The 26,350-nt window shown below is 44.8% G+C and overlaps 1 protein-coding gene across 1 annotated transcript in view; it reads right to left on the reverse strand.

Moving 5' to 3' along the window:
* LOC101875416 (retinal guanylyl cyclase 2) overlaps positions 1–10,060 on the reverse strand; it is a 42,976-nt gene extending 32,916 nt beyond the window's left edge. The window contains exons 1-3 of the mRNA XM_034072804.1: positions 9,328–10,060; positions 6,952–7,253; positions 5,158–5,512 (exon numbers count right to left, since the gene is read on the reverse strand). Of these exons, the coding sequence (XP_033928695.1) occupies positions 5,158–5,512; positions 6,952–7,253; positions 9,328–10,060 (1,390 nt within the window). The remainder of the gene's footprint in view (positions 1–5,157; positions 5,513–6,951; positions 7,254–9,327) is intronic.
* Positions 10,061–26,350: the final 16,290 nt, after the last annotated feature.

The following is a 26,350-nucleotide window of genomic DNA, read 5'->3' on the forward strand; positions in this document are numbered from 1 at the left end:
CTGTGATTCTATGACTTCAAGTACTGTAATTATGTGTCTCCATGAGCTCTTTACTATACCAGCCCTGGAGCCCTGAATCAGTGGGAAAACTAAAGCCTGTTCTCACAGGGAAGTATTTTGCTTTAGAGGCAGCTTCTGCAAAGTTCATAACTCCTCAACATTTGACCCTCTTCTCTCCAGGAACTGAAAGGCAGAAAAATCTTTATCATGTGAGTCACCAGCCCATCTGGGGTTTTTCATTCCCTGCCACACATTTCTAATGCTGGAAAGAGCAGAAAAGGAGGAGGAGAAGGTCGATGTTTTCCTCAATGGGCCCATCGATAGAGAGCACTGGAGATTGATAGTTTGCTTATGAGTGTCTTTGTTAGAGAGCTAAGGAATGCCGACATCAGTGGATGAGCTAAATTTCTATGGGAATTCTTTGCTCTCTCTGCCTCTTCTGTCTTCTTATTTTTCTATTTTTGTCTGTATTCAGAGATTCTTAAACACAAGTGAGCATGGAGAAATTTGGGTTGATAAAAGGTTCATAACTCTATGTCACACTTGTACCTGAATCACATGCCCTTCATTCAATCATAGAATCATAGAATAGTTAGGGTTGGAAAGGACTTTATGATCATCTAGTTCCAACCCCCCTGCTATGTGCAGGGACACTTCACACTAAGCACTGAAACCTAGAGCTCCCAAGCAGAAAAAAAAAATGCATTTTTGAAAGTATGTGTCCATTTCAGGGAAAAAAAGAGATTTTTAGCTGATTTTTTTCTGCCTGCTTTGGACAAACTTTGTGCTTCAGCCCAAGGCCCCAGTCCCTGGTTGTTCTCACACATACACTGGCACAGGGTGCCCAGAGAAGCTGTGGCTGCCTCATCCCTGGCAGTGTTCAAGGCCAGGTTGGACACAGGGGCTTGGAGCAGCTGCTCCAGTGGAAGGGGTCCCTGCCCATGGCAGGGGTTGGAGCTGAATAAGCTTTAAGGTCCCTTCCAACACAAACCAGGCTGGGATTCTGTGATACTAAGATTCAAGATAAGAAGTCACTGCTTTCGTGCTCTGGCCTGTGTAGTGCTGTATACCTCCTTCTGGGAAGAAATCTGGGCATAGTAGGGTAGATACTTCACACCCATTTCTCAGCCTCCCAGACAATGTGGATGTGTGTCCTGGGTTCAGCAGTAGCAGTCATTTTCTTCCTTTTTAGTATCTGGTGCAGTGCTGTGGTTTTGACTTTCAGCCTGGGACCAGCGCTGATAACACTGATGTTTTTAGTTGTTGCTCAGTAATGTTTACTCTGACCAAAGACTTTGTGAGACTCATGCTCTGCCAGGGAGGAGGGGAAGCTGGGAGGAAGCAGAGACAGGACACCTGACCTAAACTAACCAAAGAGGTATTCCATACCAGAGCATGTCATGCCCACTGTATAAACTGGGGGCAGTTACCTGGAAGGGTTAGATCACTGCTCTGGTCAGGCTGGGTATAGGTAGGCAGGTGGTGAGTGGTTGTATTCTCTTCCATTGTTATTTCTCTTATCATTATTATTGGTGGCAGCAGTAGTGATTTGTGTTATAGTTGCTGGACTGTTCTTATCTCAACCCGTGGGGGTTACATTCTTTCCATTCTCCTCCCCATCCCTCTGGGAGCGAGGGGAAGAAGGGGCTGGATGAGCAAGGGACTGCGTGGATCCATGTTGCCAACTGGGCTTAAACCATGACGACGTGGAACAAGGATTCACTTCATCAAAGTGCAATGAAGACACAACCAGTTTTCTCCAGGAATAGCTTTCACCTTGAACACAGGAATGAGCAACACCACACCAAGGTGGCCTGGAAGACATGGTTTATCCTTCATCCATGGAGAATGTCAAGTGTTGCTGTCCGCATAAGAGCAAGTGATAGCAACCTAATGTTCACCCCTAGGAGGCAAGGGAGCTGGCAAATATGTGCTCCCCTCCAACAGGACTGGTGTGAGTATGAAGCTAGAACACAACCCATAAAGGTCTTGCACAGTGTTAAATCCTTGGAAAAGTAGGGACTGGATCAGTTTGGGGGAGATTTGCAGGAAACTTAGTGCTCTGGCTCTGTGGTTGTCTGTTTCTTGCTAGGAAATCTGTTATTAAAGAGAGAATGAACTTAGAATAGTCAATTCGCAATGGCATACATTGGTTTATTTGCTGGACCAAGAAGCAGATGCCTCCTGGACAAACCAGTGACGAAGTGCAGGGGTATGAAAGTCCCATTTCACATCTCTGCATGGCCTTCTAACACTTTCATAGAGAATCTGTAAACCAGATCACAATGTGGTAGGAATAATATGGAGTTTGTTAATGCTCCCTTCTGTATTCAACCAGGGTTTTTTACTGGTCCTTCTTCTAAGCTTCCTCAGGTAGCCCCAGGGACCCACTGTCTGAACAAACCTCCTTTGAGAAAGAGCCTGGGAGAAATTCTGCTTATTCCCATTGCATATGATAAGCCACAAGAGTCTGGCCACACTTTAGAGCACTCTAAGGCAATGTGGTACTTGAAAGGCAGTGCAGAAACACAAGGAATAGCAAATGGTGTCTGAGCATGTCCTTTGCTGAAGTAGGGGCACAGTTACACATCAGGATATGAGGAAACACAGATGGAAAACGTCCAAACTCCATCCAATTCCATTCAGTGACACAGCATCTGATAAACTGAGATTGAGAGCTGGCTGGAGCACAGCATTCACTGGGATGAATGAGAAACAGTAAAAGGACAAGAGGAGCAAATAAATAAACACACTGATAAGCAAACCTGAAGGAATAGGATATAGTGAAGACAATACCAAAGACTACAGAGCTCATGCAAGTGATGGATAGGCCATTGCAGAGACCATGCAGAGCCTTGAGGAAGCTCCACAAGAACTTCATAGCTAATTAGAAGGGAAAGGAAGGTTATCATGGGCTCATGGGATAGAGCAAACTTACAGCAGACTTGAGGGCACTTGTGGAATGGTGTTAAACTCATGAGGGGATGCTTTAAGTGAACTGTAGGAAGGAGACTTCCTCTAAACCTCCCATAAGAAGTATGTGAAAATTCTTCCAGGACTTTTAGAGGAAAAGATGAAAATGGGGAAAGGGAGGGATATAGGTAGGTTGGGAATGCTGAAGTATGGGATACTGGAGATGATGTGGATGCTGGTCACATATATGTTGTGCATTTTTGCATCCGATCCATGTATCTGATCATGGCAGTCTGCCCTACCTTCTTCTTGATCCCTATCCCTATTTCTTGCTCTGTGTGATTGTGTTTATTGCCTGTGTGTGATGTTTGTAGACTTCATATCAACCTAGCCAACAGGTAAGATAAGGAGTTCTGAAGCCTTTGACCCATCAGAGACCACAAGACTGGAGACCAGCTCCTGCAGAGACCAAAGGGATTGAGAGCTGGCCATGGGGGAATTACAGGTTTGGACCATCTACCAATGGTATGTACATCTACATCCATATGTACATAGGAGCTGGGGTTGTAAGATATGGAAGCAAGCCTGGAGCCAGATTGAGTGGTGTATAAGAACAGGATCATGCCATTTGCATTATCCATGTCTCAGCAATGATGTCTGTGTGTGGTGGTGGTTCCATATGTTGCTTTCCTGTATATGTTACTCTGCTGGGGATTGACTTCGTTGTACATGTACTGGAAACAACCTGCTCAGCCATGCTCCTGATGGACTTTGGGTCAGGAACCACAGCAGCCTGCCAGCCACTCTCCAACCTAACTCCATACAAAAGGCAGGCTGAGGCCTGGATTTAAGTCTAGTCATAAAATTCAGTCTCTGAAATATTAGTAATAATAATAAATTACCACTCCACTGAAAATGCCTCAAGCTTTATGCTTCTGTAAAAATGTGACCATAAAATCTGATCTCTAAAAAGCAGTGATTTTTCCATAGACAGCAATGGGATGATAAATCACTAATCCAGTCCTAGTTGTAGTGCAAAATTAGATATACGATAGCATCGTATTTGTCTCTCCTATAGCTTGCCAGCTGCTGTGAAATCAGTGTATCTCCACCTTTCATGGAGCAATGCTGATTTAAACCAGTTATGGCTGAGCCAAGGGGAATGATTTTCGCAGTTGCTGCATTGAATATTGTGTAGATGTGGTTAATTTTCTCTGTTTAAGTCATATCCTCGAGCAGTAGGAGTAAATGCTTAGCATTATATGTAAATATGTCAAATGGAGGCTAAGTATCCTACCCTGAGATGCTGGGTTCCCTGTGGACTTTAAAACTGCATCATAGTAACCTCAGATTAAAAGCAGTGAGTAAAACCAATGCCCAGCCTTGCAAACCTAGGAGGAAGCAGTTATCTCTGCCCTTAGGTCTTCAATTACTACCTCTGTTATCTACAAGTAACTCACATTATTTTGAGTAATGATCATCATCTTGATAGGTGAGCTCTGATGATCCTTAAAGCTGCAGAGCTGACTGGGTAAAGAAGCTGGGGTTAAGCAGGAGAGATGGTGAGAGCATCTGCTGCTGTGCAGCTCTTAGGCTGTCTTCAAATCCTCTTAGTGCCCTATCCCTCAGAAGGACATGGATACAGTGCTGGGTGGAGGCTTTGGCATGTATTGATTGCTATCAACATATCCAGATGTTGATTGTCAGACCTGGAAAGCCCTTTCAAGCACAAACCAGTGGCAACAACCTTGTAGAATCATAGAAACGGGTTGGAACTTAAACAGCAGAGGTTTAGATTGGATATAAGGAAGAAATTCTTTACTGTGAGGGTGGTGAGGCACTGGAATGGGTTACCCAGGGAGGTTGTGAATGCTCCATCCCTGGCAGTGTTCAAGGCCAGGTTGGACAGAGCCTTGGGTGCCATGGTTTAGTGTGAGGTGTCCCTGCCCATGGCAGGGGGTTGGAACTGGATGATCATAAGGTCTTTCCAACCCTAACTATTCTATGATTCTATGAATATGGACCTAACAAGCAATACGAGAGTCTGGTGGATCAACAGTGTGATCTCTGCATAAAACTCCCATTACAAACAGCATGATGACTGGTCATCTTTATGGTAATTCATTGAGTTCAGATGTTTCTCTTTGGGGAGCTCTAATTTAAAGGGGTTATAAGAGACAAAGATAAAAGAAATAAGCAGCATAGACCCAATGACATTCAACCCTGCTTTTATGTCTTGCTTACCTCCAGTGCAGAGAACATCTGGATCAAACCAACAGCTGGAGTCTGGCTTGGGTAGAGTTCCTCTGGGAAAGTGGATGTCCCGACCTAAGGACATCAGAGAGTCTGAAGACATATTCAGCAAGTGGGTTGGGAAGAGCTGGTTGCCATGACCATCTGTGTCCAGTATCACGTAGTTGCTCAGCCCCTTCCCACAGTGGTCTGTCTCTACCTGGTGACTAAATCCAGGGAAACTCAAGTTTTTTGTGTGCTGAGCAATGTTAGCTCCTGAGATTCTGGCTCCTTTCCTCCGAGCACTGTCAATAGCCGTTGCCATGAAGTAAAAGCCATCATAGATTGTCCCAAAAAGAGGAGAAACCTGGAAATACAGGAGAAATTGAGGTCAGGATATACTGTTGACAGCCACAGATTTGTGGCAAAATAACATCCCACTGGTTAAGCTGTAAACTCAAGAGCTGAGACCTCTGAGCATTAAGAGCTCACAGAGTAAAGGGTTTGAAGAATCTTAGGTTGAAGGTAGCTTTTGGGAGCTATTGGGGTTAACCTATCTAAGTGTGACTTTGAATAGCTGTCTTTTCTTATGGTTGCTTCCCAAAATAGGATTTCAAACTGTTTTTAAACCCATGTAAAATTGCTTTATCAAGGGAAGAACTAAGACTCTGAACTTGGTGATCACCTGGCATTTTAGCACAACCTGCCTCAAAGAACTATGTTAAAACATCTTCTACAGATAGATCAGAGGCTCGCCTCCCTACCCAGGTATGTAAGGTGTCATACCCAAAGGATTGGTCCTCTTTGCCAGCACATTGTTTATTCCTAAGGTGTAGAAATCACAAAGCAGATCCACAGCAAACTGGTTCTCTGGGGTACCACAGCCTTTTCTCCTTATATTACTCCTTTCCATGCTGGATTTGATTTAGGAACCTATAACTTTCCCCTCTAAAACACATGCACGGTGGCCTTTCCAATCACATGGCCATTCACAGTTGGTAGACGAACATTGATTACAGCCATATACTCATGATATAATGAGGATTGCTGTTGGAAGCCATAGAATTTGACATCCGTGGTGGGATTCATTGATCAGATGTAGACACCTTTAATGAAGAACCCTACACTCAATATAGTTAATCAGGGCTGTCATTATAGTGAAGGAGAAGAAATTAATGTTTTCAAGGCATGATTCATCTCCTCCTAAAGTAGACATCTATACAGATCTCATAAATCATGCCTTAAAAATACTTGGAATATTTAAAAGAGCATAATGAGATTTAGCTCAGCTAAATCTTTCCTCAGATTCCCCAATTCTTGTAATGCCTATAAGGTAGCAACTGATTTGTTTTTTTATAGGATTCTAATGACATTTTGATAATTGTGCTGACAAAGCATAACTTTGACAATAGTGCTAAGGAGAATAAGGCAGCAATGATCCTAACCATTTCCCTCAAAAGTATCCAGTATTCCATTTGTCTATTGCATCCTCCCAGATTCTCAAGCATATGGACATCTAATTTGGCGCCTTACAGAGTCTATGGTCTTTATCCACCTTAGGAGACACCCCTTCAGCTTGGGCCTACAGAGGTTAGTATGTAGTAAACCAAATAACTGTGTCAGAATGTCAGGTATCCAGAAATATCCTTCCAAATGAACTCAGATTACATCCAAATTTCACCATATTCCCAAAACAGAAGCATAGAGACTGGGTTATCTCTCTCCTGTACTTCCTCTATAACTATTGCTTGTTCTATGTCTCCTGTTGTCAGGTCCCAGAATAAAACAGAGAGAAAGAATATTTACCTGGGTAGCTTCCAAATCCCTGGTTATTTCACCACTGATTTTGGCTTCTCTGAATGCATCATAGAAAGTCCTTTCTCCAGACTCCAGTGTGACAGTCAACACAGCATCATATGCTTCCTGGAGCTTCTCGTCATTATCAAAGATGCTGAATGAGTTGTTCTGATAAGGAAGACTGTACAGCAAAGTGTCGTATGGAACAAAGACATATCTTCCGTCTGCTAGTCCCATTTCCAGTGCTTTTGTGAGTAGAGTGGCCTGTTCCTCCCCTCCAATGAGCACAGAATGCATGCACAGGATTATAACTGAAACACAAGGATCACAAACAGTGTTGTTAATCCATTTGAGGTTTTCAATGCAAAATAGCTCTGTATCTTCCAGGTAAAAGAGCTGATTGTACTGCTTATCAGGTCAGACTCTAGTGGTCCCTCACCAATGTTATGTGCTGAGGAAGTTGGGAGCTACACCACTTTTGTTCAACCTCTGGAGGACTGAAACATCTAGCAAGGGAGGCTGTGAGCATCACCCATTCCTGGAGCCATATATAAGGATAAAGGAAGAGAGATTTTGACAAAGGTGAGGCAAAGGCTAACACAGAATCAATCATAGAATCATAGAATGGTTTGGGTTGGAAAGGACCTTATAGTCACCTAGTTCTTACTCTGTGGCATGGGCAGGGATGCCTCACATGATGGGTAATTGTGGTCTTTGTTGTCATGGACTGAGAGACATGAGCTTTCCCTTTGTGTGCCCTGAGCTGGCAGACCCCACACAGTTGCTAATACACAAGCTCCACTCACTCACCTTGTCACCATATGTACATAACACAGGACACTGTGTTATGTTTCAACATCTGGTCCATGCTTGGCTGTCCCAGAGTCTGTGTCATGGAGCCAGTGTCTCCATGTCTGGTGGGGAGATAATGGGTGACTACAAAGATGGAGACTCCCATTTTAATAAGGAGTCCCATGGAAAAGCCAAGGGGTGATGGGCACAAGTTACTCCTGGGGAGATTCCCACTGGGCACAAGAGGAAATTTTTCCCAAAGAAGACAATCAGCCCTGGAATAATCTCCCCATGGAAGTGGTGACTCCTTAGCTTTGGACACTGTTAAGACTGGGTTGGACAGGGGGCTGGGCCATCCAGTCTAGGTCATGCTTTGCCAAGAAAGGTTGGACCAGATGATCCATGAGATCCCTTCCAACCTGGTGTTCTCTGATTCTGTGATCTGAAATACAGGTCTATCATTTAACAGGCTTTTCACTGGCCCTTCATGAATGGAATCACTCCTGATCTTTCATCCAAGACAGCATTTTGTATCACAGTCAGTGAAAGGAGCAAAGTAGGGTAATGATGGGAAGAGAAGTTGCAAAAGAAACCTGCCTGCTACTAAACCAGGAGGGAGCAGGGTCTCTAGAGTAGCTGTGGTCTCTCCTTAGGAGAAAAACAATCCTTGGCAAAGCAGAAGCTGAAGCAAACAGGGCTACTTTCAAGTTGCTGAATTACAGGTACTTTTAGGCAGTGATTCACCCCATGCTATAGCAGAGAGCTTAAGCTGGTCAGACAAATCATGTTTGAAGGGGAACTTGTTCTCTCCATCGATTATGAAAGGAGTTTATCATCCCTAATTCACATGGAAACTGTGATGCTGATGAACCCACACAAGATGGATTTGGTCTCAAACATAGATTTGAGCACTGATACAACTCCGAGTTAGACAACACCTTGCTACCTTTGTTTATCATTGACATGGAATTCATAAAGTCTTGGCTAAAATGCATCCTCATCTAGATTCACAGTGCTGCAGAGGTACACCCAGGATCAGAGCTCCATCACAGACTTCCTAACAAGGCTCTGAACCAGAAAAACATGTTTTCTCCCTTACATTTTCTCAAGAGAAGGTCATTCTTTACTATTTGATGTAGATCAGCAAGGGCCCTTCCACTGCTTTAGTATGTGCTGTATGGCAGTGGATTTCACTTCTGATACCGTCATGGTACACAGGTAGCAAGAGCACAGCATCAAAGCTTGACATTTTGTACAATCCATAATCCAAAAAGCATAAATATAAACCTTTCTCTAAACCCCTCTTTACACTTGGTAGGGTCAAGAGCAGACACTTGGCTATCAAATACTATTTTTTAAAGCTGAACCCAGTCTTTCATGTTGTAGAAGACTACTTTGCCCTATCTCCATCGCATACAAAATGCCCAGCATTCTTTTACTTGAAGCCCTGGCTCTGTTAAGGTCAGAGATAAAGATCTTGCTTGACTTAAATGACTTCAAAACTTCATTCTCTAAGCTCTGCCCATTGGATAACAACGCAGTCCTACCCTGGAGGAAAGAAAACGTGAAAGGAAGAAGACTCAAAACACTTACTTTTAATGCTGTCAATTTCTTTAACCTTGTTCCAAGTGTCTTCAATGCCTTTTTCTCCTTTACGTATGGATGTGACAATGCCTACAGGGAGCCCCTGGTTCCTGAGTGCATTCGCTAGCTTGTTGGCAGTGTCCACCCATATATCCTCATTGGAAGCAATGATGCCAACATGAGCCCAGCTAAAATGTTTCATTATTGTAAACAAAACTCGGGTTGGAGAGGGCAGGGTCCTTGCAAATGTAGGGTGTTGGGTGGTGGAATCCAGCTTATAATTGACGCACATCCATGAGAAGATGGCTTTATTCCAGTTTTCCCCTAAAAGCGTGGCCACCTCACAGAAGCCAGGGTTCAGAGGGCCTATGAAAGCTGAGGAAAGCTTTCCAAAGTCAATGAATCTAACCAGAGCTCTCGAGGTCTCACATCCTTCTTCCAGGACCACATAATCCAGCCTGTGGCCAAGATCTAGTGAAGGATCTTTGGTTATTCGTTCCACTGCTAACCTGGCAGCCACGTGGGGCAAGGCTTTGGAAAAGAAGGGGTCACAGTTCCAGGGTCCAAGCAGTCCAATTTTAAAGACAGAACAATGTGCTGGTGAGCAAAGCAGGGTTATTCCCAACAGCAGCCAACAGAGAGCCCGTGAATATGTCTTGGATGAATTACCAGTGTTGAACTTATGCCATCTGATGTGTCTTGACCAAAGCAAGACGTTAGGACACAGTGGGAGAAATGACATTGTTTTACAGGTGGGTAGAGCAGCACTGAGTTCTTCGGGAAGCCAGGTAGTGCATTACCAGCAGCTGGAAGAAAAGTAGATTACATTTGCCTTCCTGCATAGGTATTTGTCCAGGGTATGTACATACAGCTGAGTCAGCCCAAATTACGCAACAGTTCTCAAGGTGCAAGTCCATGTGCCAAAACCCTGCACAGACATGTGGACATGCACTACATAGGCAAGTGTCCATCCAGTGTCAGTTAAGCATAGCATAGCCCTTAAATGCACACTTATAGAGACTTCTTAAAGGGCTTTGCAATACACTCTGAAACCAGGCAGTGAAGAGTGAGTCTGCTTTGACTGCAACAGTAAAAACAACCTATGGATGCACTATGGTTTTGGTTCTTTGGAAGGATAATTCCCAAATCACACAGGGAAAAAATGAACACAAGAAAAGAAATAGGTGAAATGCTCCAAGTCAGCATCTTTTGCCAATCCAAAATCCTCAGTGACTTTGGAACATGAATCAGAGCCCATACATACATAAATACACACATCCATATAGAACCATATGTACATATACTTAAAGATACATAGAATCACAGAATGGTTTGGGTTGGAAGGGGTCTTAAAACTCATCCAGTTCCAAGCCCCTGCTGCAGGCAGGGATACCTTCCACTAGACCATGTTGCTCAAAGCCCCATCCATCCTGAATCCTCCTATTCCATAATACTTGGAGTAAATCTATGTAAATCCATATGATTTTAAAACAGTCTGAAAAGGTTGTTTTGGGGACAATTTGTAGCAAAGTCTCTTAAACCTGGTAAAATGAAAGGTGGATAAACAGGCAATCACAGAACGAGGGGAAAGGAGGATTATGATTTGCATTTAGATTAAGAAATGTTAAATAACCATCAGGGTAAAAGCTTTTTGTTAAGATAGCCTTGATTAAAGACTCGGAGCCATAGGGGTATGGGGGGATAACAACATCACCCTTTACAGCCAGGCAAACAATTGCACACCCACAACAGCCTCCTGCCATCTGCAGTGTCACCCTGTGGCTTAGGAAAGCTGCTGATCCAAGCAGGTTTGTGCTCTAAGATTAGCAGACCCTTTACACCAGTTTACCTGTTCATCACTGGAGAAGCATTTTGTCCTGGATCCTCAGCCACTGAGATACACAACACTGAGCACTGCAATGCAGTGTGTGCTGTAAATGCACACACAGGTCCTCTATCCTGATGGAGAGAGGCCTTCAGAAGGGGCAACCCACCCGTGGAGCAGCTTCTCACCAGTGGCAGTGGCTGTCCTCTGATATGGGTCCCACCTTAAGGATAGGCGATGCATGGTCAGAGTCCCCTGCAAGTGCTCTTGGATGCCCACCTCCTTCAACTTCTTGCTTGCATGGGCCACTCCAACTGGGTGGGTGCTCTGGAGCCCTCCATGCTGTGTCAAAAGCTTCCTATGTCCCTTTTGGTTAGGGCCATCCTTCTCCTTCAGGGTTTCTTGACTTCAGGTACACCCTCCCAAGCCCTTAGTTCCTCAGTGAAGGTCTCACAGAGCTCCTGGCTGCTGCACTCTGAACTGTCTCAGTGCAGAGATGTACTCACATCTAACAAAGTAATTGTAGGGATGGCATCTTAAAGCTCTGCCCTTGGATTAGTGGGATTTAGCTCCTGGGATCTGCCCCTGCAGAACAGCTCCTTAAGTCTCTCTGCACCACAGAAAGGATAGCTCCTCTTCAGCCCTATGAGCAGCAAAGACAAGAGCCATTTTAGGTTTGAGGTAAGCAGAATACTTGATTTTGGGCTGTATCATCCTGCTGGTGTGTTACATTCTCCTTTTCCCTTTTTCTTCCTTGTACCCATCATGACACACACACAGCTTTTTACATATCTTATTCCCCTGGATCTTCTAGATACCTCCCTATCCCCCAATAACCCTCTCCATACTCCCAGACACCTTCTTTCCCTAGTAATAAAACTCATGTGGAAAGACCTCACATATCTCAATGCCTGTCTTAGCTAGGAAGCCCCTTGCCATAGTTTAGCTGAGGCCACAGAAGTGCTTGTGACCTAGAAGGAACCATTTGTAATTCATCATTTTAGCAGTATTAACTTCAAATACATCATATAAATTATACACATCTCATTGCTGTATGTTCAGGAGCAGTTCTTCATGACTAATGGTTGAGAGAAGCCACAAAGACTTTCAGATGCAGTGGGAAAGCAGCTCTTGCCATTCATCACATTAATTTCCTCCCATTCATTCATTTCCTTGCAGAGCCCAGATCCAGGATGCTTCCTGAACACGTGATTCATTGAAGACTGGTACAGCTCAAGATACCTACCAGGAATTACCAAATAGCTTCACATTTGGAAAGTGACTCAAAGACACGTTAACATCGAGCTTAGAACACTGCTTTGCATGCTGTGAGTGTATTAGGTTTTGACACTGGCCTTTAATCAAACCATGACATGCAATAAAGTTTCTGGAGTCTGTTTTTGTTTATTTGCACTTAAAAGTTTGATTTATCCATACACAAATATACCTACATCTCTATCTATATGTCATATGCTCACTGCTATCTCATTTCTCTTGGTATTGACAGAGGTGCTGTACAGTTTAATCCACTCAGAGTCAGCAATGACAAGGTCTCCTAGAGTAGCTGCAAACCTCACTTCTATGGGAGCGTGTGGTGTCCCTGCCCATGGCAGGGGGTTGGAACTGGATGATTTTAAGGTCATTTCCAACCCAAACGATCCTTTGATTCTATGATTCGATGTTCATAACATCAAAATCTCCTCTGTTGAAAAAGATGAGGGTCAGGTACTCAGCAATGAAAGATTAGAAAATAACCAACTTGGAGGTCTATTTATCAGGGTAACTATTCTGACCCTTAGCAATCCATACTTTTCCATAGCCAAGTGGGTTGAAACCTTTATCATTCCCTCCCTTCTGCTTCTTGTTTGACAGGGCAAGAAAAGACCCTCCTGCAATCAGGTAATGATAGTGTCAGGAATCCACCCTCCAAAGGAAAAGCTGGTTATTCCAAATAGCTCCAAATGTCTGTCCCATGCTCAGGCTGTGCAGGACTGGGAATAACATTCCTCCTTTTGCAATAGGAGTCCTGGCACTGCCTGATTTGCCTCATTAATAACAAGCAAGGTAAATCAAGCAGCCGAGGCATAGAATAAAAGGTGTTATTAAGGTAATTCATCTGGCTGGAATTAGCATTAAGGTTTAAAACCTTGTGTATGCCTCCAAACCTTGCTTTTTTCTCACCTCTTCAGCTCATCTTTCCAGCCACAACCGCATCTCTTTGTAATCCCATGTTATTTGCACACCATCCGATCAATTCCCAGGGCTCTGCTGTATTCACTGGAGTGGGAGATGTGCGTGTCTGTATAGACATAACATTTCCCATGGGCAGGTTAAGCCACAGCTGTATCGCTTTGCCTTAATGTTTTAGGGCAGAAGAGGGTGCTCTAATCTCTCGGTCTGACCTCCCACATCAGCCGGGCCAAAGAGCTGCTGCTGCTCCCGAAGCATCCTGGAAATGAAATGTGTTTTGTAATGGATTATACCAGAGGGTACGGCTGAGTAAAGCTGATTTGTCTGGAAACCCTCTGCAGCCAGCAGAGAGAGACAGGGAAAAGGCTTGGCTCCTGTTCTGCCTCTTCCTGCATAACGGTCTCATGTCTCCATTGATGAATAGAGAAAACCAAGGGAGAGCAGCATGGCAACACTTTGTGTTAACCTCTCTTCACGTCCTCTGAGCCTTAATTAAAAGCTCCAGCCTTGGAGGGGTCAACCAGGTTCCCACATCTATTGTTCCAACTGTTAATTACCCTCAACGTGAGTAATACCCACTAAACATCTAGTGTGTCTGGCTTCAGCATCCTGCAATGGGCTCTCCCTCCCCTTTGCCTGCGAAGCAGAGCACCAGAAAGCACAATAAATACCACCTCCCTGCAGACATTTGCAAACCATAATTAGCTCACATCCCAGTCATCCTCTGAGTAAAAGAAATAAACAGCTCCACCAGGCTTTTGCTATAGAGCTGCTGTCAGGATTGCATCCTTGCGCTGCTCTTTTGACATTCATTTTTCATTTCCCTTCCCATTGCTTAATTAAAAGCAGTAGTGAGCCTTGCTCTTCAATGCTGGATATTGATGTGATGGCATCTTTTATCACCTATTTGATTTTTCTCCGCTTCAGTTCTATGGCTCAGATGAACACAGATGCGGCATCACTGTTTTCGAGCCTGTCTCTGCTTTCCCTCATGCAAACATCTGCCTTGGAAGCGGGGTGTGAATTCTCTGTTCCCATTTGTATACAAACCCGTCTGCTTTTAGTTTAGAGGATCCTTTTCAAATCTGCCCATTTAATGACCAATCTGCAAGTCGTAGGAATAATGATTTTTCTGTTTCTTCCAGGTAATGTGATACAGATATTGAACAGCACTGGAAAAGAATGAGGTCCCAGAGGCTCTGCTGGAAAACACCACTAAAGGAGGCTCCCCATCTACTATTTTATTTCAAAGTAGCCATTAATCACATTTATTTTCCTTATGACGCAGACACATTGACTGCAGAGCACTGATCTTCTCTCTCAAGATCACCTTTCAGCAGGGTGACAACGTGTAGGCATTCAAGACAACATCACCACTTGACTTTACATGCTAGACCTGTGACTCCGTCACAGCAATTATGTAAAGTCAGCCTGTCAGGATTCATTATCTCTCCAGCCTCACTACCTCGCATTAGTTAACCTCCATCCTTTAATTCTTTACAAGTTCCTCTCCATTTTGTCCTTCCTATGACTTTGATTTGCTTGATGTTACCCCAATCTGACATCAGTTTCTTGGTCATGCAGCACAGTTGGATATCTCATGGTATTAGAGGGGCTGTTTTTTGGGTGAAAGAGTGTCCTGCTGTGCCATATTATCCTGTTTTCAAGTTACAGTCCAGCATGCAGAATGCCTTTTCCTCCAGATGGTCTGGTTTTCATCAGAGCAGCTACATGTCTTTGCATCAGAGCAGTTGTATGGCAGCCCTGAAGAGTCCTGCAGAGTCAAGTTCAAGCGAGTCCACTTCTTTCCCAAAATGCCCAGATTTATTTGATTTTCTTGGAATCTGATTTTGCAGCCTGTGAGATCTGAAGTCTCTGGCACTGGTGTTAGTGGAATATATGACGCTGCATGTAGTTTGGATAGTCAATATTAGAGCTGGCAGGAAACAGTCTCATAACACTAGATGAGATATTTATACATTTATTTATTTAGGCATCAAGACCTGAGTGCTTGACAGCCTTGTCTCCAGAAGCTCATTATATAGCAACACATAGAGAAACACTCCTTTTCCAGGGGACATTTCCAAACCTCTTAGAATCTAGCTACGATTCAACCTAAGAAGTGGCTACTGTTCATCATTTCCTCTACATGAAGCTTAGAGAGGCTGCACTTTAAATAAGCGAGTTAAAACCAGATCCTGAAGGAAATGGAGCATCTCATGGTGTTAACCAAAAAAGCACTTGCCCAATATGGCTCAAAACGTTCTTGAAATACATCAGATTGAAAAACACTTCAGATATGTCTGGATCTATGTCTGGAGGCCTTAGAAACTGCAGGTGTCTTATCTGGGAATAAAGATATCAAGTAAGTCTGTCTCATAAGCAAGGAAGCTGAAAGCAGATGAGTGTTTTATACACACTTTGCAAGCTTGGTCCTCATGGAAAAGCCTAGAAACCAGACACAGCAGCTCATTGACAATGACAAATTCATTGATGGCCTTAACAGTAAACCTGAGGGGAACAGCAAACCCACCCAGCGCTTGTAAAGCTCAGGAAGCTTGTACTTCCTTGGACATTTAACAAATAAATCGCTTCATTGCAGTGAAGAAAACAAGAAAAGGGGTGAAAAAAAGGAGTAAGGAAAGAAAATATCACACTGAATCTCCTGGCAGACAAAGAACGATGGGTTTTGGCCAACTCTGTTCATGGTGAATGGTAACAAGGCTTCCAAATGCGTCAATGGACTCATGAATGGCTGGCTGACGTTCTGGATGATGCTTACCCTGTGCTATGTTGCACACTTTCCTGCAACCGCATAACCTCACTGAAGCATTCACCAGGTCCTGCCAGATCTGATAAATGGCATTTATGCCTAAAATAAAGCTTGATCATGATATTGAGTTGCATTTTCTTTACACCATGGCTTTAAAAACCCTACAGAGTAAATATTCCCAGATCATTTTCTGTCCCAGTAGGTCTCTCGTAGCCACTGGCATCTTTGACAGCTTGAAGAAAATAACCAGTTTACAACCTTATCTAGACATCTGATCTTTCAACTCTCTGCTGGAGAGACTTCAGCTCAAATACTGAACCACAGCACAAGCCATACAGTACTGGTGTTATATCTTCCTCCAGCTCTCACCTTGTCTATAACAACATATACCTTTGTCCCCTGTTATCAGGCTACATAAACATCTAGGCAATATTTGGTAGAACAGCATCATTAGCATCATTTAAAGGCTTAGAAACTGAGGAGAGACAGAGTTTAGCTATCTAACCTGTGCTGCATAAGAAATGCATGTACTAGACCCAAAACCTTATGTTCTTTTTAGTATGGAATGAAACAAGACCCAAGAGGTATATTGCCTTTGTTATGCCTGTAGACTTCTATCATGTAGGCCAGCATTTTCAAGGCAAGGTCTCTGCATGATTTGCCAGATGTTACATGTAAGATCATACAGGAGCAGGGAAAAACACTACCCCAGGCTCTGAGCTGCATGTGCCTGTAGTCCTAAATCTTTTCTCTGATAGCATCTCAGCTCCCCAACACCCAGCATCTACTGCATAAGAGCATTCCTGTCACAGCATGCTTTATTAGCTTACCAGCTGCATACACAATAACTTTTTATATCCCCATTTTCTAACAGCACTTCATCATAATGAGGAGCTATAATACATAAATAAACTTATTAAGTAATATAAAACATGATTTAGGTATGAACTTTTTTCGATAGGCAGAAGGTATAGTGGGCAGCAGCCTCCAGCAACCTGATGCTTCGGTTACATGTATACATTAACTTTCACATATATATATATGTGTGTATATATATGCTATACACACACACCCACATATATATATATTTATATGTATATATATCTTCTGGGCTGCCCTGGCAGCTGCTTTGCATTGCAGCATGGCAGGAGAGTCCCCCCTGGCTGCAGCCTGCTTCTGCTGACTCCCTATAGAGCCCATGGTCTGCCCGAGCCTTACCACTAATCCCCTCTGGGCCCACAGGGTTGTGCAAGTGCTCAATTTACTGGTAATTAACTGGTTTTATTTCAGGCTGGCAGATCTGCAGGAATTCCTACTGACCTTCTCTTTTAAACTGTATTTAAATCCTTTCCGAAGGAAATATTTTGACCTCACTTCATTTCCAGAGCCTGAACAAAACTTAATGAGGGTCAATGGACCAAGTTTCAGAGCACCTATTTATTAGCACCCTTTAATTGTCATACGTAAATGAGAGCTGACTATTTGCCAGGGACATTTGAGCCACACGGACTGTTGCAGATGGTTATCTTGTCACGCTGCTCAAATCAGTTAACCCAGCTAGAGCGACACATCTGTTAAACAGGTTAAATGATAAAGAGTTAAAGCTTTTCCATAAAGCTAAGATAACAGAACAAAACATGTTCTTTCTTTGTCTCCTGGGGGTAGAGAAACAATCAGTCCTAATTGCCATCCAGGCATCAAAATAACCAGCAATACCTGCAATTCAACTAACCACAGAAGGGGGAAATAGAAATGAAATAATCAATTGTTCTTATCCACCTCCATGCCAACCATGTGGGTTTTTCCAAAAGGAATTATAATTCAATGGAGATGTTGCACAAAGAATAAGTCCCACGGTAAACACTGTTGTATTTCATACCCAGACTCTGCAGGAGTCCCAAACAAGCCTCTAGATACTAATCCTGTCATCTGAAACATGCACATCCAGGCTAACGCCTCCCTAAGTCCCCATTATCTGTTGCTGCACAGTGTGGTATCCTATAGCAGGGCAAGCGCTGCATGCCCTAAGAGAGGAGACAAAAAAGAGACCAAAACTATCAGTGCAAACAAGCACTAACCCAGAAGAATCATGCAATGGTTTGGGTTGGAAATGACCTTCAGGCCATCCAGTTCCAGCCCCTGCCATGGGCATGGATATCGTGGCATTTGAGCATAGCAGCAGCCTACTGTGTTCTGGTACAGATGTTTAGGGTGGCCGTCACAAAGGGTCCTTTCCAGACTGGTGAGAGAAGAAACAGCACATTCCTTATGGAAAAGGAATCCTTCAGTGAAATTTAGCCATCAAAGTACCCCTGAGGCTGAAGAGATGGGATGATCAGCAGTTAGGGATCAGCACAGCATCACTGTGGTTCATGGAGCAATATGTGAACAGAGGAAGAGTCCCAAGAGCTGCAGCTCAGCTCTTCTGGTGCCTGTTTAAAGGAATTGATAACATCTTTGTCTCTTGGGGTGTGAAAGTGTCTCTGCTAATGGAAATTCCCTGAAGACCTATATATCCTAAGCTGATAATGATAAGCCTCTCAGGCTGTGTGTTGGTCTATTACCTCCAGTGCTGCTGTGGATGGATAGCAGGTGAGATCTGAGAGCTCTGCATGTCACAGTGGAAATCTTGGATGCTTAGAGCCATGGAAGGAAAAGGCAAGAGCAACATCCAGGTCTGGGGAAGCAGTGAATCTGCCTATGGTGAGGGCAGGCTGCATGAATGTCTGCAGGGACCTGAAGAGAGAGCTACAGGGAGGTTTATCATAGGGGGGGGGGGGGGGGGGGGGGGGGGGTAGGAAAGCCCCTTCCTAAACTATCCTTGGCTGTAATGGACTGGTTCTCACTTTCCAGCTTCATTGGCCTTTGATCCCTATCAGAGACCAAGAAGTCCCTCATCTGATCCGAGCCCAGACTCCAACCCTGGAGCAGCCAGTTCTCATTTGACCTTTCAGATTGATGTCAGAGCACTTCTGTGAGGCTTGCAATGCTCAGAGGTGGGCAGAGAGAGAGATCTGATGAGAAAACCCCTTCCCAGGTTCTAAGACTGCCTCCTTCTCAGATGTATTTAGTAGGGGCAGGACAAAGGGGAGGGCAGCTCATCTTTTCCTACTAGCACTGACAGCTTCATGCTGTGAAAAGGAGAGCCAGTCATTGCCTTTTCTCTTCTATCACTTCACCTCCTGCATCTGTCTCTAAAGCAGACCACGTTGTCTTATACAATAAGACACTGGAGCCTGGATTACCTTCTCCTGTGTTTTAAAGAGAACAAAACACTTCCAAGCCTGAATCTGGATCAGCATCACTGCTGAAATACTGAGTAGATAATGCAGCAGAAGAGCTGTCACTTCCACTTCTCCCCCAGGACCACAGGCACATATGCAAGCCATGTTTTACCCCATACTGGGCAATTAATGTTGCTTTTCCTGAGCACTTGACTGCTTAGATGAGGATCTGCCAAAAGCATTCAGATCTGGCTGATATACAGGGAGGATCTCAAGAATTAGTGTAAATATTCCCTCAGGTATTCAGCTGATGGAATGAAGATGCTCATCCACAGAAGCATTAAAGTCTGGTTCTGGGCCTATCTGAATCTCTAAGCATTAGCTTTTGAGTGGAAAGGCCAAGGAGGATCTCTCCTGGGCTGGGAGGAACTTCAATGAAGTCCATAAGGATAACTGTAAGAATTAACATTAGTTCAGGTCTATGTATTGAATCTGGGCTGGAAAAGGCTCTATCTGCCTTCTTGGGGTTTTCTGTTGGCTGTTCTAGCTTGTGAAAGCTTCTGTGTTGTGAGATGAAATGGGCATGATTATGTAGATGCAATGGGGATGATTATGTAGATGCAATGCATACGTGTATGTTATTCAATGTATACCAAGGCAGGTCCAAAGAGGTGGCAGGTACTCCAGGAGGTGGGAGAACTGGTTTCAGGGGTTTCTGCTCATCACAAGCCTTGTGTAAGACCACAGGAAAATCATTTCCCCCACACAGCAAAGATAAAGCTTCAAGGAAGGAGGAAGCATGAATCAGCCTTGCGCAAACCATCACGTATCAATCAACAGCCTCTTCTTCCCATCCATCATCTGCATTTCTTATTCCTCCTTGTGTTCACCACCTTCTCACCACCATGGGCAGAAGAACACCATCTAATACTGCCTTGTCCTGCTTCCATCCTCAGGTGCTGGCTGCTTTGCCAAAGCCATGTTGTAACATAGAGCAAACCCAGCATGTCTATGCCTTATGGTGAGTTGTCCACATGCCTCTGCAGTTCATAGCCCCCAGCCAGTGGCATCACATCTTGGACCTTCCCTTTCATCTCAGCTGGCCTTAAGCAGCACAGTGGGTATTAAGTGTCTCTGATACTGATGGGGCTTATTTACCTTCCTTCTTCCTTGCTTCTTCATAAAGATCAAAACAGCCCAACATCTGGTTGCACTTTACTGCCCTGCTGGCTTATGTCATGTCTTCCTTCCACAGCCTTTGTTTGCTTTATTAATCACCTCTGAGCCAACTTAGCTGACACATGGAGTGCTTGTAGCCCACGAGAGAGCGCTCCCTTGCTGGAACACTGCATGCTTTCCAACTGGCTAAGCCAGAAAGCAACTTCGATGGGGTTCCTTGATCCATTGGGATGCCCTTTTAGCCTCCACTCACACCCAAATCCCACCAAAGTCCCACCCTGGGAAGCAGACATAATGCATCAGCATCTGGTCTGGCAAAGGATGGGGGTTTTATACAGGAAAGGGATTTCTGTGGGGCACAAGCACAGGAGAGCATGACAAAAGGGGTTTATTCTCCCAGCCACACATGTTACTGAGTGCAAAAGTGATTTTCCAGTTCATCATCCAGACTAAACTGTCACCAGCAGGGTTTTGACCCTTAAAGTGAGCTGAAATCAGTGCTGGTAAAACACATTTCACCACCCTCAGCTTTTGCTTTCATAGCTGGGGACCTCCTGTTCTAAAGAGCCTCGGATGCTCCACTAAGGCACTGAGCACTGTTTGTTTCTGCCATTAAGCAGTGAGAGAAGAGAGGTGAACCTCTGTCAGTGCTTCATTTTAATTAAGCTTCCCTCATGGTGAACGTCTGAGGATGACAGGCAGTTCAGAGGACTCCCCGAATGCCACACTTACATCCACTCCTGATTTGATGCTATTCTAAGGCTCTTTTCCCTGCTCGAATGATCACTGGGTCTCATCGAGCCATGTGCATAAGAGTCCTTGTGTTAATCAGCACATCAGAGCTGCAGCCCCCTTGCTTACCCCACCCTGCAGCTGCAAAGTAATGCTATAAAAACACTTAATGAAGCTGAATGCCTGGAAAACACCCAGCTCATTCTGCAAGGGAATGGGAATGCCCTCAGCTGTGATTAAAGTGATGCTCAGAGCCAGTGGCAGGGCAGAGGGTGGTGTTGTCTGCTTGGTGTGGTGTGTGTCTCACACATGGCTCTGTGTTGGATAGAAGTGGAGGCTGTGATTTATCCGTCATCCCGATGCAGTACGAGAGGGTAAAAAAGGCTGTTGTCTCCATTGCAGTAAGGCCAAGGTATCATAGAATCATTCTATGTGGACCATAGAATCATCAAATCAACTACACTGGAAAAGACCTTCAAGATCATCCAGTCCAACTGTTACCCCAGGACTATCAAATCCATCACTAAATCATGGCAAGGTAAAGCCCCTGCTTTAAAACTGGGAGAGATGAGTGGTCTAGCACCCTAGCAATGGGGTTGGGGAGTGTCCAATGGGGTGGTCTCTTTGGATGAACAGCAATGGACATGGGTTGAGAAGCTGGGACCTCCAAAAATGCCTTGGACATTGAGTTTGTCCCTTCTTTCCCAACATCCTTTGAAACTTCCTTTCCTCCCAGCACAGCCCTTCAGCTGTAAGAAACAACATCCCAGTTGTTCCTGGTGGCAGACGCATCCCCTACAGCAGCACTGGTGTGGGTCTGAGCCCTCCAACTGATGCCATGATGTTTCCATGTCCACAGGGTACCCAAGCTCCTGCACCAGTTAATGTTATTAGAGCCATCAGGGAAAATAGTAACTCAGCTCTCCCTAAAACACTGGAGCAGCTCAATGGAATTATTCACCCCAGGCTATATAGTGACATATATGATATCCTCTGGGTCTAACACGTCAGCATGGTGCCAGATGAGCCTCAAGTAGGAGTTGTATGCTCTGCTGGAGCTGCAATGCCCTAAATCATCTCCTGTTCCACTAAATACCCATGTGTGGCCATATAAATCATCCTTCCCTCTTTCCCTAGCACCCTTTGAGGTCCCCAAGGTGTCCCATCTGCTCTCTTATTGACTTCTCAAAACAAGCAGGGGTTTCCCATAGGCTGTGTCATATCTATCATCAACACCATGCAGATGTCTCGGATACCCCAGGGCATCTCAAACTGTACATGGGCAGCTCATCTGAACCCAGATGTGCTCCTTCCCCTCTTCCAGCCTATTAAGAGGCAAGATCCAAGCCAATGGCTATGATGCTTAAATCTCTCAGGAGCCTGAAAGTGCCTTGTGTGCCTGCAAAGTGAAGGATGAACGGCACCACAGCTCAATGGGAATTAAGCAGCACCTGCAGATGACAGCCTGTGCAGAGCACTGAAGTGGATGGACAGACATCCACACCATTCACACTGTAATTGGCATCCCCAGGAAACTGCTGAGCAGACTGCGGAGATGAGCTATGGGCTTGTCACTCTTCATTAGTGAGGGAAGGAGGGGGAGAAAAGGCATTTTATCCCATTATCCTGGTAGATAAGAGGGGAAGGCAATAGGGGAGGGAGCACTGATCTGCCCAAATGAAGGCCGGCTGATACCATTGCTCTGGTTTGCATGCTCCAGCAGCACAGCAGTGACCAGAGAGCACCAATGAGGGTTGGGAATGGGATGGGTAGGATGGCAGAGACACTGGTCAGAGAGGAAAACCACTCAGGAGGACTGTGGTCAGATGCAGTGGACAAGCACAGAGAAGCAAGAAGAGACCAAGCATGGTCTTGAAAGGGAAAACCAGAAGGAGATGGCTTCGTTCTGGATGGTCCTCCCTGTGCTGTGATGTAGAAAACCTGGGTCCCTGCACTGGGATGCAGCCTGCCACCCTGCCAGGGTGAGTGATCAGACACAGTCCTCATATCCCAATGTAAATACTGAATTCCTAGGAACAGGGGTATAAATGAGAGATTCCTTCTGGAAATTAAAACTGTTAGCAGCCCAGATATATTCTAGGGGAATCATCATCAGATTTTACCCAAACCATCGTGGAAAAACCCCAAAAAGATGGGGAAAAATGCTGATTACTGAGGTTTGGATGGCATGGAGATGGACACTGAGAGACTTACTTTAATATCTTGCTCATACAATGCATTATCTTGATGTTGAAAAGCTGAGGCACCATCACTTTAATTATGGTGATCAGTGTTCAGTGACATGGGGATGAGTTGGGAGAGCTGCCCAGGAAGAAGGGGCTTAAAAGGAAGCTCCTACCACACCTCAGCTTGAGCAGGTAGGAGCTGATGGGAGCTAATGGGAGAGATACCACCACAAGTTAACCCCCCTGAGATGCCTCCAGGTCCAAGTAGGCAGGCATGTGGGTACCACTGTATCTGAGCAATCAGGGATGTCTAAGAGGGATTGCTTTGGATCAGTATTCAACTTTGTGATCTTCTACAGACTTCTTAGCATCCTCTGGCCAAGCCTTGCTCTCTTAAGCACTGTATTTAAAGACTCTATTAACTGGTAAAACATGTTACATCTGCAATTCCCTATCATACTGAGCAGGGAGACACTGGGACATGGCAAGGTTGAGATGCTGGTGCCTGGCTCCTTGCTGTGGACCAGGGTGTCAAAATGAGCCCACCACATTGATTAGGGGCTGAAAGAGGGGGATGAAAACACCTTTTGCGATGCCTCATTCCCCATAACATGTAGACAATACCTTCTCAACTCACAGAATATGTGAAAATGGTGAAGCACTCATTGCTATGGCAACAGGAAACGTTGGATTATGGGTGGATGGAGTCAAGTAGGAAAGATAATGGAAATGCATTTGCGTCTCCTGCTTGCTGGAGATCTTTATTCACTGGTGTTCCTGCCATGCACTCATCCAGGCATGGAGCACAAAAGGCAGTCACCACTCACTGACCACAGGGCATGGTGTCCCGCAAGGGTTTTATGTACCTTTATCAGGCTTCTTTATTTCTAAGGTCTTGTAAGATATATACATCTCCTCCAGAGTTTGTTTAGCTGGAACTGGCTTGTTACAAACATCCAAAGATGGGCACTTTAACCCCTATTATTTCATTGTCTGGCAGAAAAACGGGTAAATAAAGGGAAAGTAAATCATTCCCCTGAGTGGACCTCTGTGCTGATGCTCCCAGCAAGAAATACAGGAAGGGTCATGCTCTGCAGTGAGTTAACGTTTGCAGTAGGAGAGAGGACTGCATTAAAGCATCTATTGTGCACAGAACTCATCCAAGCCCTCACCCTTGGAGCTGAACCCTCCAGCTGGATGGACACCTCTGTTCACAGCATCCATCTCTTCACAGGGAAGCCTTATTCCAGGGCAGAAAGCACTTTAGAGGGAAATGAACCCCTGACACCAAGCAGTGACTAAGCAAAGACAAAGCATAGTTGTGAAGGAGGATAAAGTTATTGCAAGACAGATTTCCGTGTGTTCCACCACAGGGTCAAAAAGCTGTGTGTTTAAACTCATTTAGCTTAGTGACACTGCTAGTTTACTTTAAAGAGAGACTGGGAGAGAGGACAATGGGCAAAATAAATGTCTTCACAAACCATGCAGCCTGGAGCTCTGTAATGTTGGTTTAGAACTCTGTGCTACATGAACGTGATGCATGAAGCCAGACACATCAGGCTGAGGTCTTTGGGTCTTTTGGAAGGCAACAAAGGCAGATTGCTGTCCAGGCTTCCCAGGAAATTGAGGTTTGATTAAGGGCTAGAACGTGGCACACTCCAGATACAAGAAATAGAGGAAGAAGGCGAAGTGAAAGGATGTGGTTAGACTCTTTTCCCAAGGAACAAGGGATGGGACAAGAGGAACCGGCCTCAAGCTGCACCAGGGCAGGTTTAGATGGAGCTGAGGAAGAATTCCTGCCCCACAGGGTGCTCAGGCATTGGAACAGGCTGCCCAGGGCAGGGCTGCAGGCACCGGCCCTGCAAGGGTTCACAGCCCATGGAGATGAGGCCTCAGTGCCATGGGGCAGGGGTAGAATGGGCAGTGATGGGGAAGGGTTGGACTGGATGAGCTTAAAGGGCTTTTCCAATCTGGTTGATTCCGTGATTCTAAGGCAGAAACAAAGCCGGAAAAGGGGGATTTGGGGCTGCTCTGCATTGCTGTCTTGTTTCCTTTGACAGTCTATTATTGTACATAACTGACAGATACACTTTGAGCAGCTGACCTCAGCAGCTGGTCTCTATGACTTACATAGACTTATCAGGTTTGGTCTGCATCAATCCCAACAGTATAACCATGCCAGGGCATGGTCTCTAGCACAGTTCTGCAGTTGCCCAGTTCATTTCAGTGTTGACACAGAATCCCAGACTGGTTTGTGTTGGAAGGGACCTTAAAGCTCCTCCAGCTCCAACCCCTGCCACAGGCAGGGACACCTTCCACTGGAGCAGCTGCTCCAAGCCCCTGTGTCCAACCTGGCCTTGAGCACTGCCAGGGATGGGGCAGCCACAGCTTCTCTGGGCACCCTGTGCCAGCGCCTCAGCACCCTCCCAGGGAACAGCTTCTGCCTGATGTCTAATCTAAATCTGAATTGTTGTTTCATGCAGTGAACAGATGAGGCAATGCCCAAGAAGTCTGGAGGACAGCACAGGGCAAAGGCTGTTCCCATGAAGCAGCTAGGAGGGGAACACTCAGTTCTGGAATCATAGAATCATAGAACAGTTAGGGTTGGAAAGGACTTTAGATGATCTTAAGGTCCTTTCCAACCCTAACTATTCTATGATTCTATGATCCCAGAATCATAGAATGAGATATACAAGTTGTGTGACACAGTCTGAGCAACATTATTTGGCCCCAGAGCTAGGGAATATCTGCTAACAGAAAAGATGAAGCCACATAGTCCAGAGAAGTTCATGGAAAACCACCAAGAGGGTGTCAGACCTTCCCAGAAACCTATAGAAAACTCAAAACCTTTATCAGAAAAGGCCAAAAGCCACAAGAACTATAAAGTCATATAGTGAGAAAGCAGAAAGAATAAAGGATGTGC

Source organism: Melopsittacus undulatus, chromosome 2 (assembly GCF_012275295.1).
Source record: "Melopsittacus undulatus isolate bMelUnd1 chromosome 2, bMelUnd1.mat.Z, whole genome shotgun sequence".
Lineage (NCBI taxonomy): Eukaryota > Metazoa > Chordata > Aves > Psittaciformes > Psittaculidae > Melopsittacus > Melopsittacus undulatus.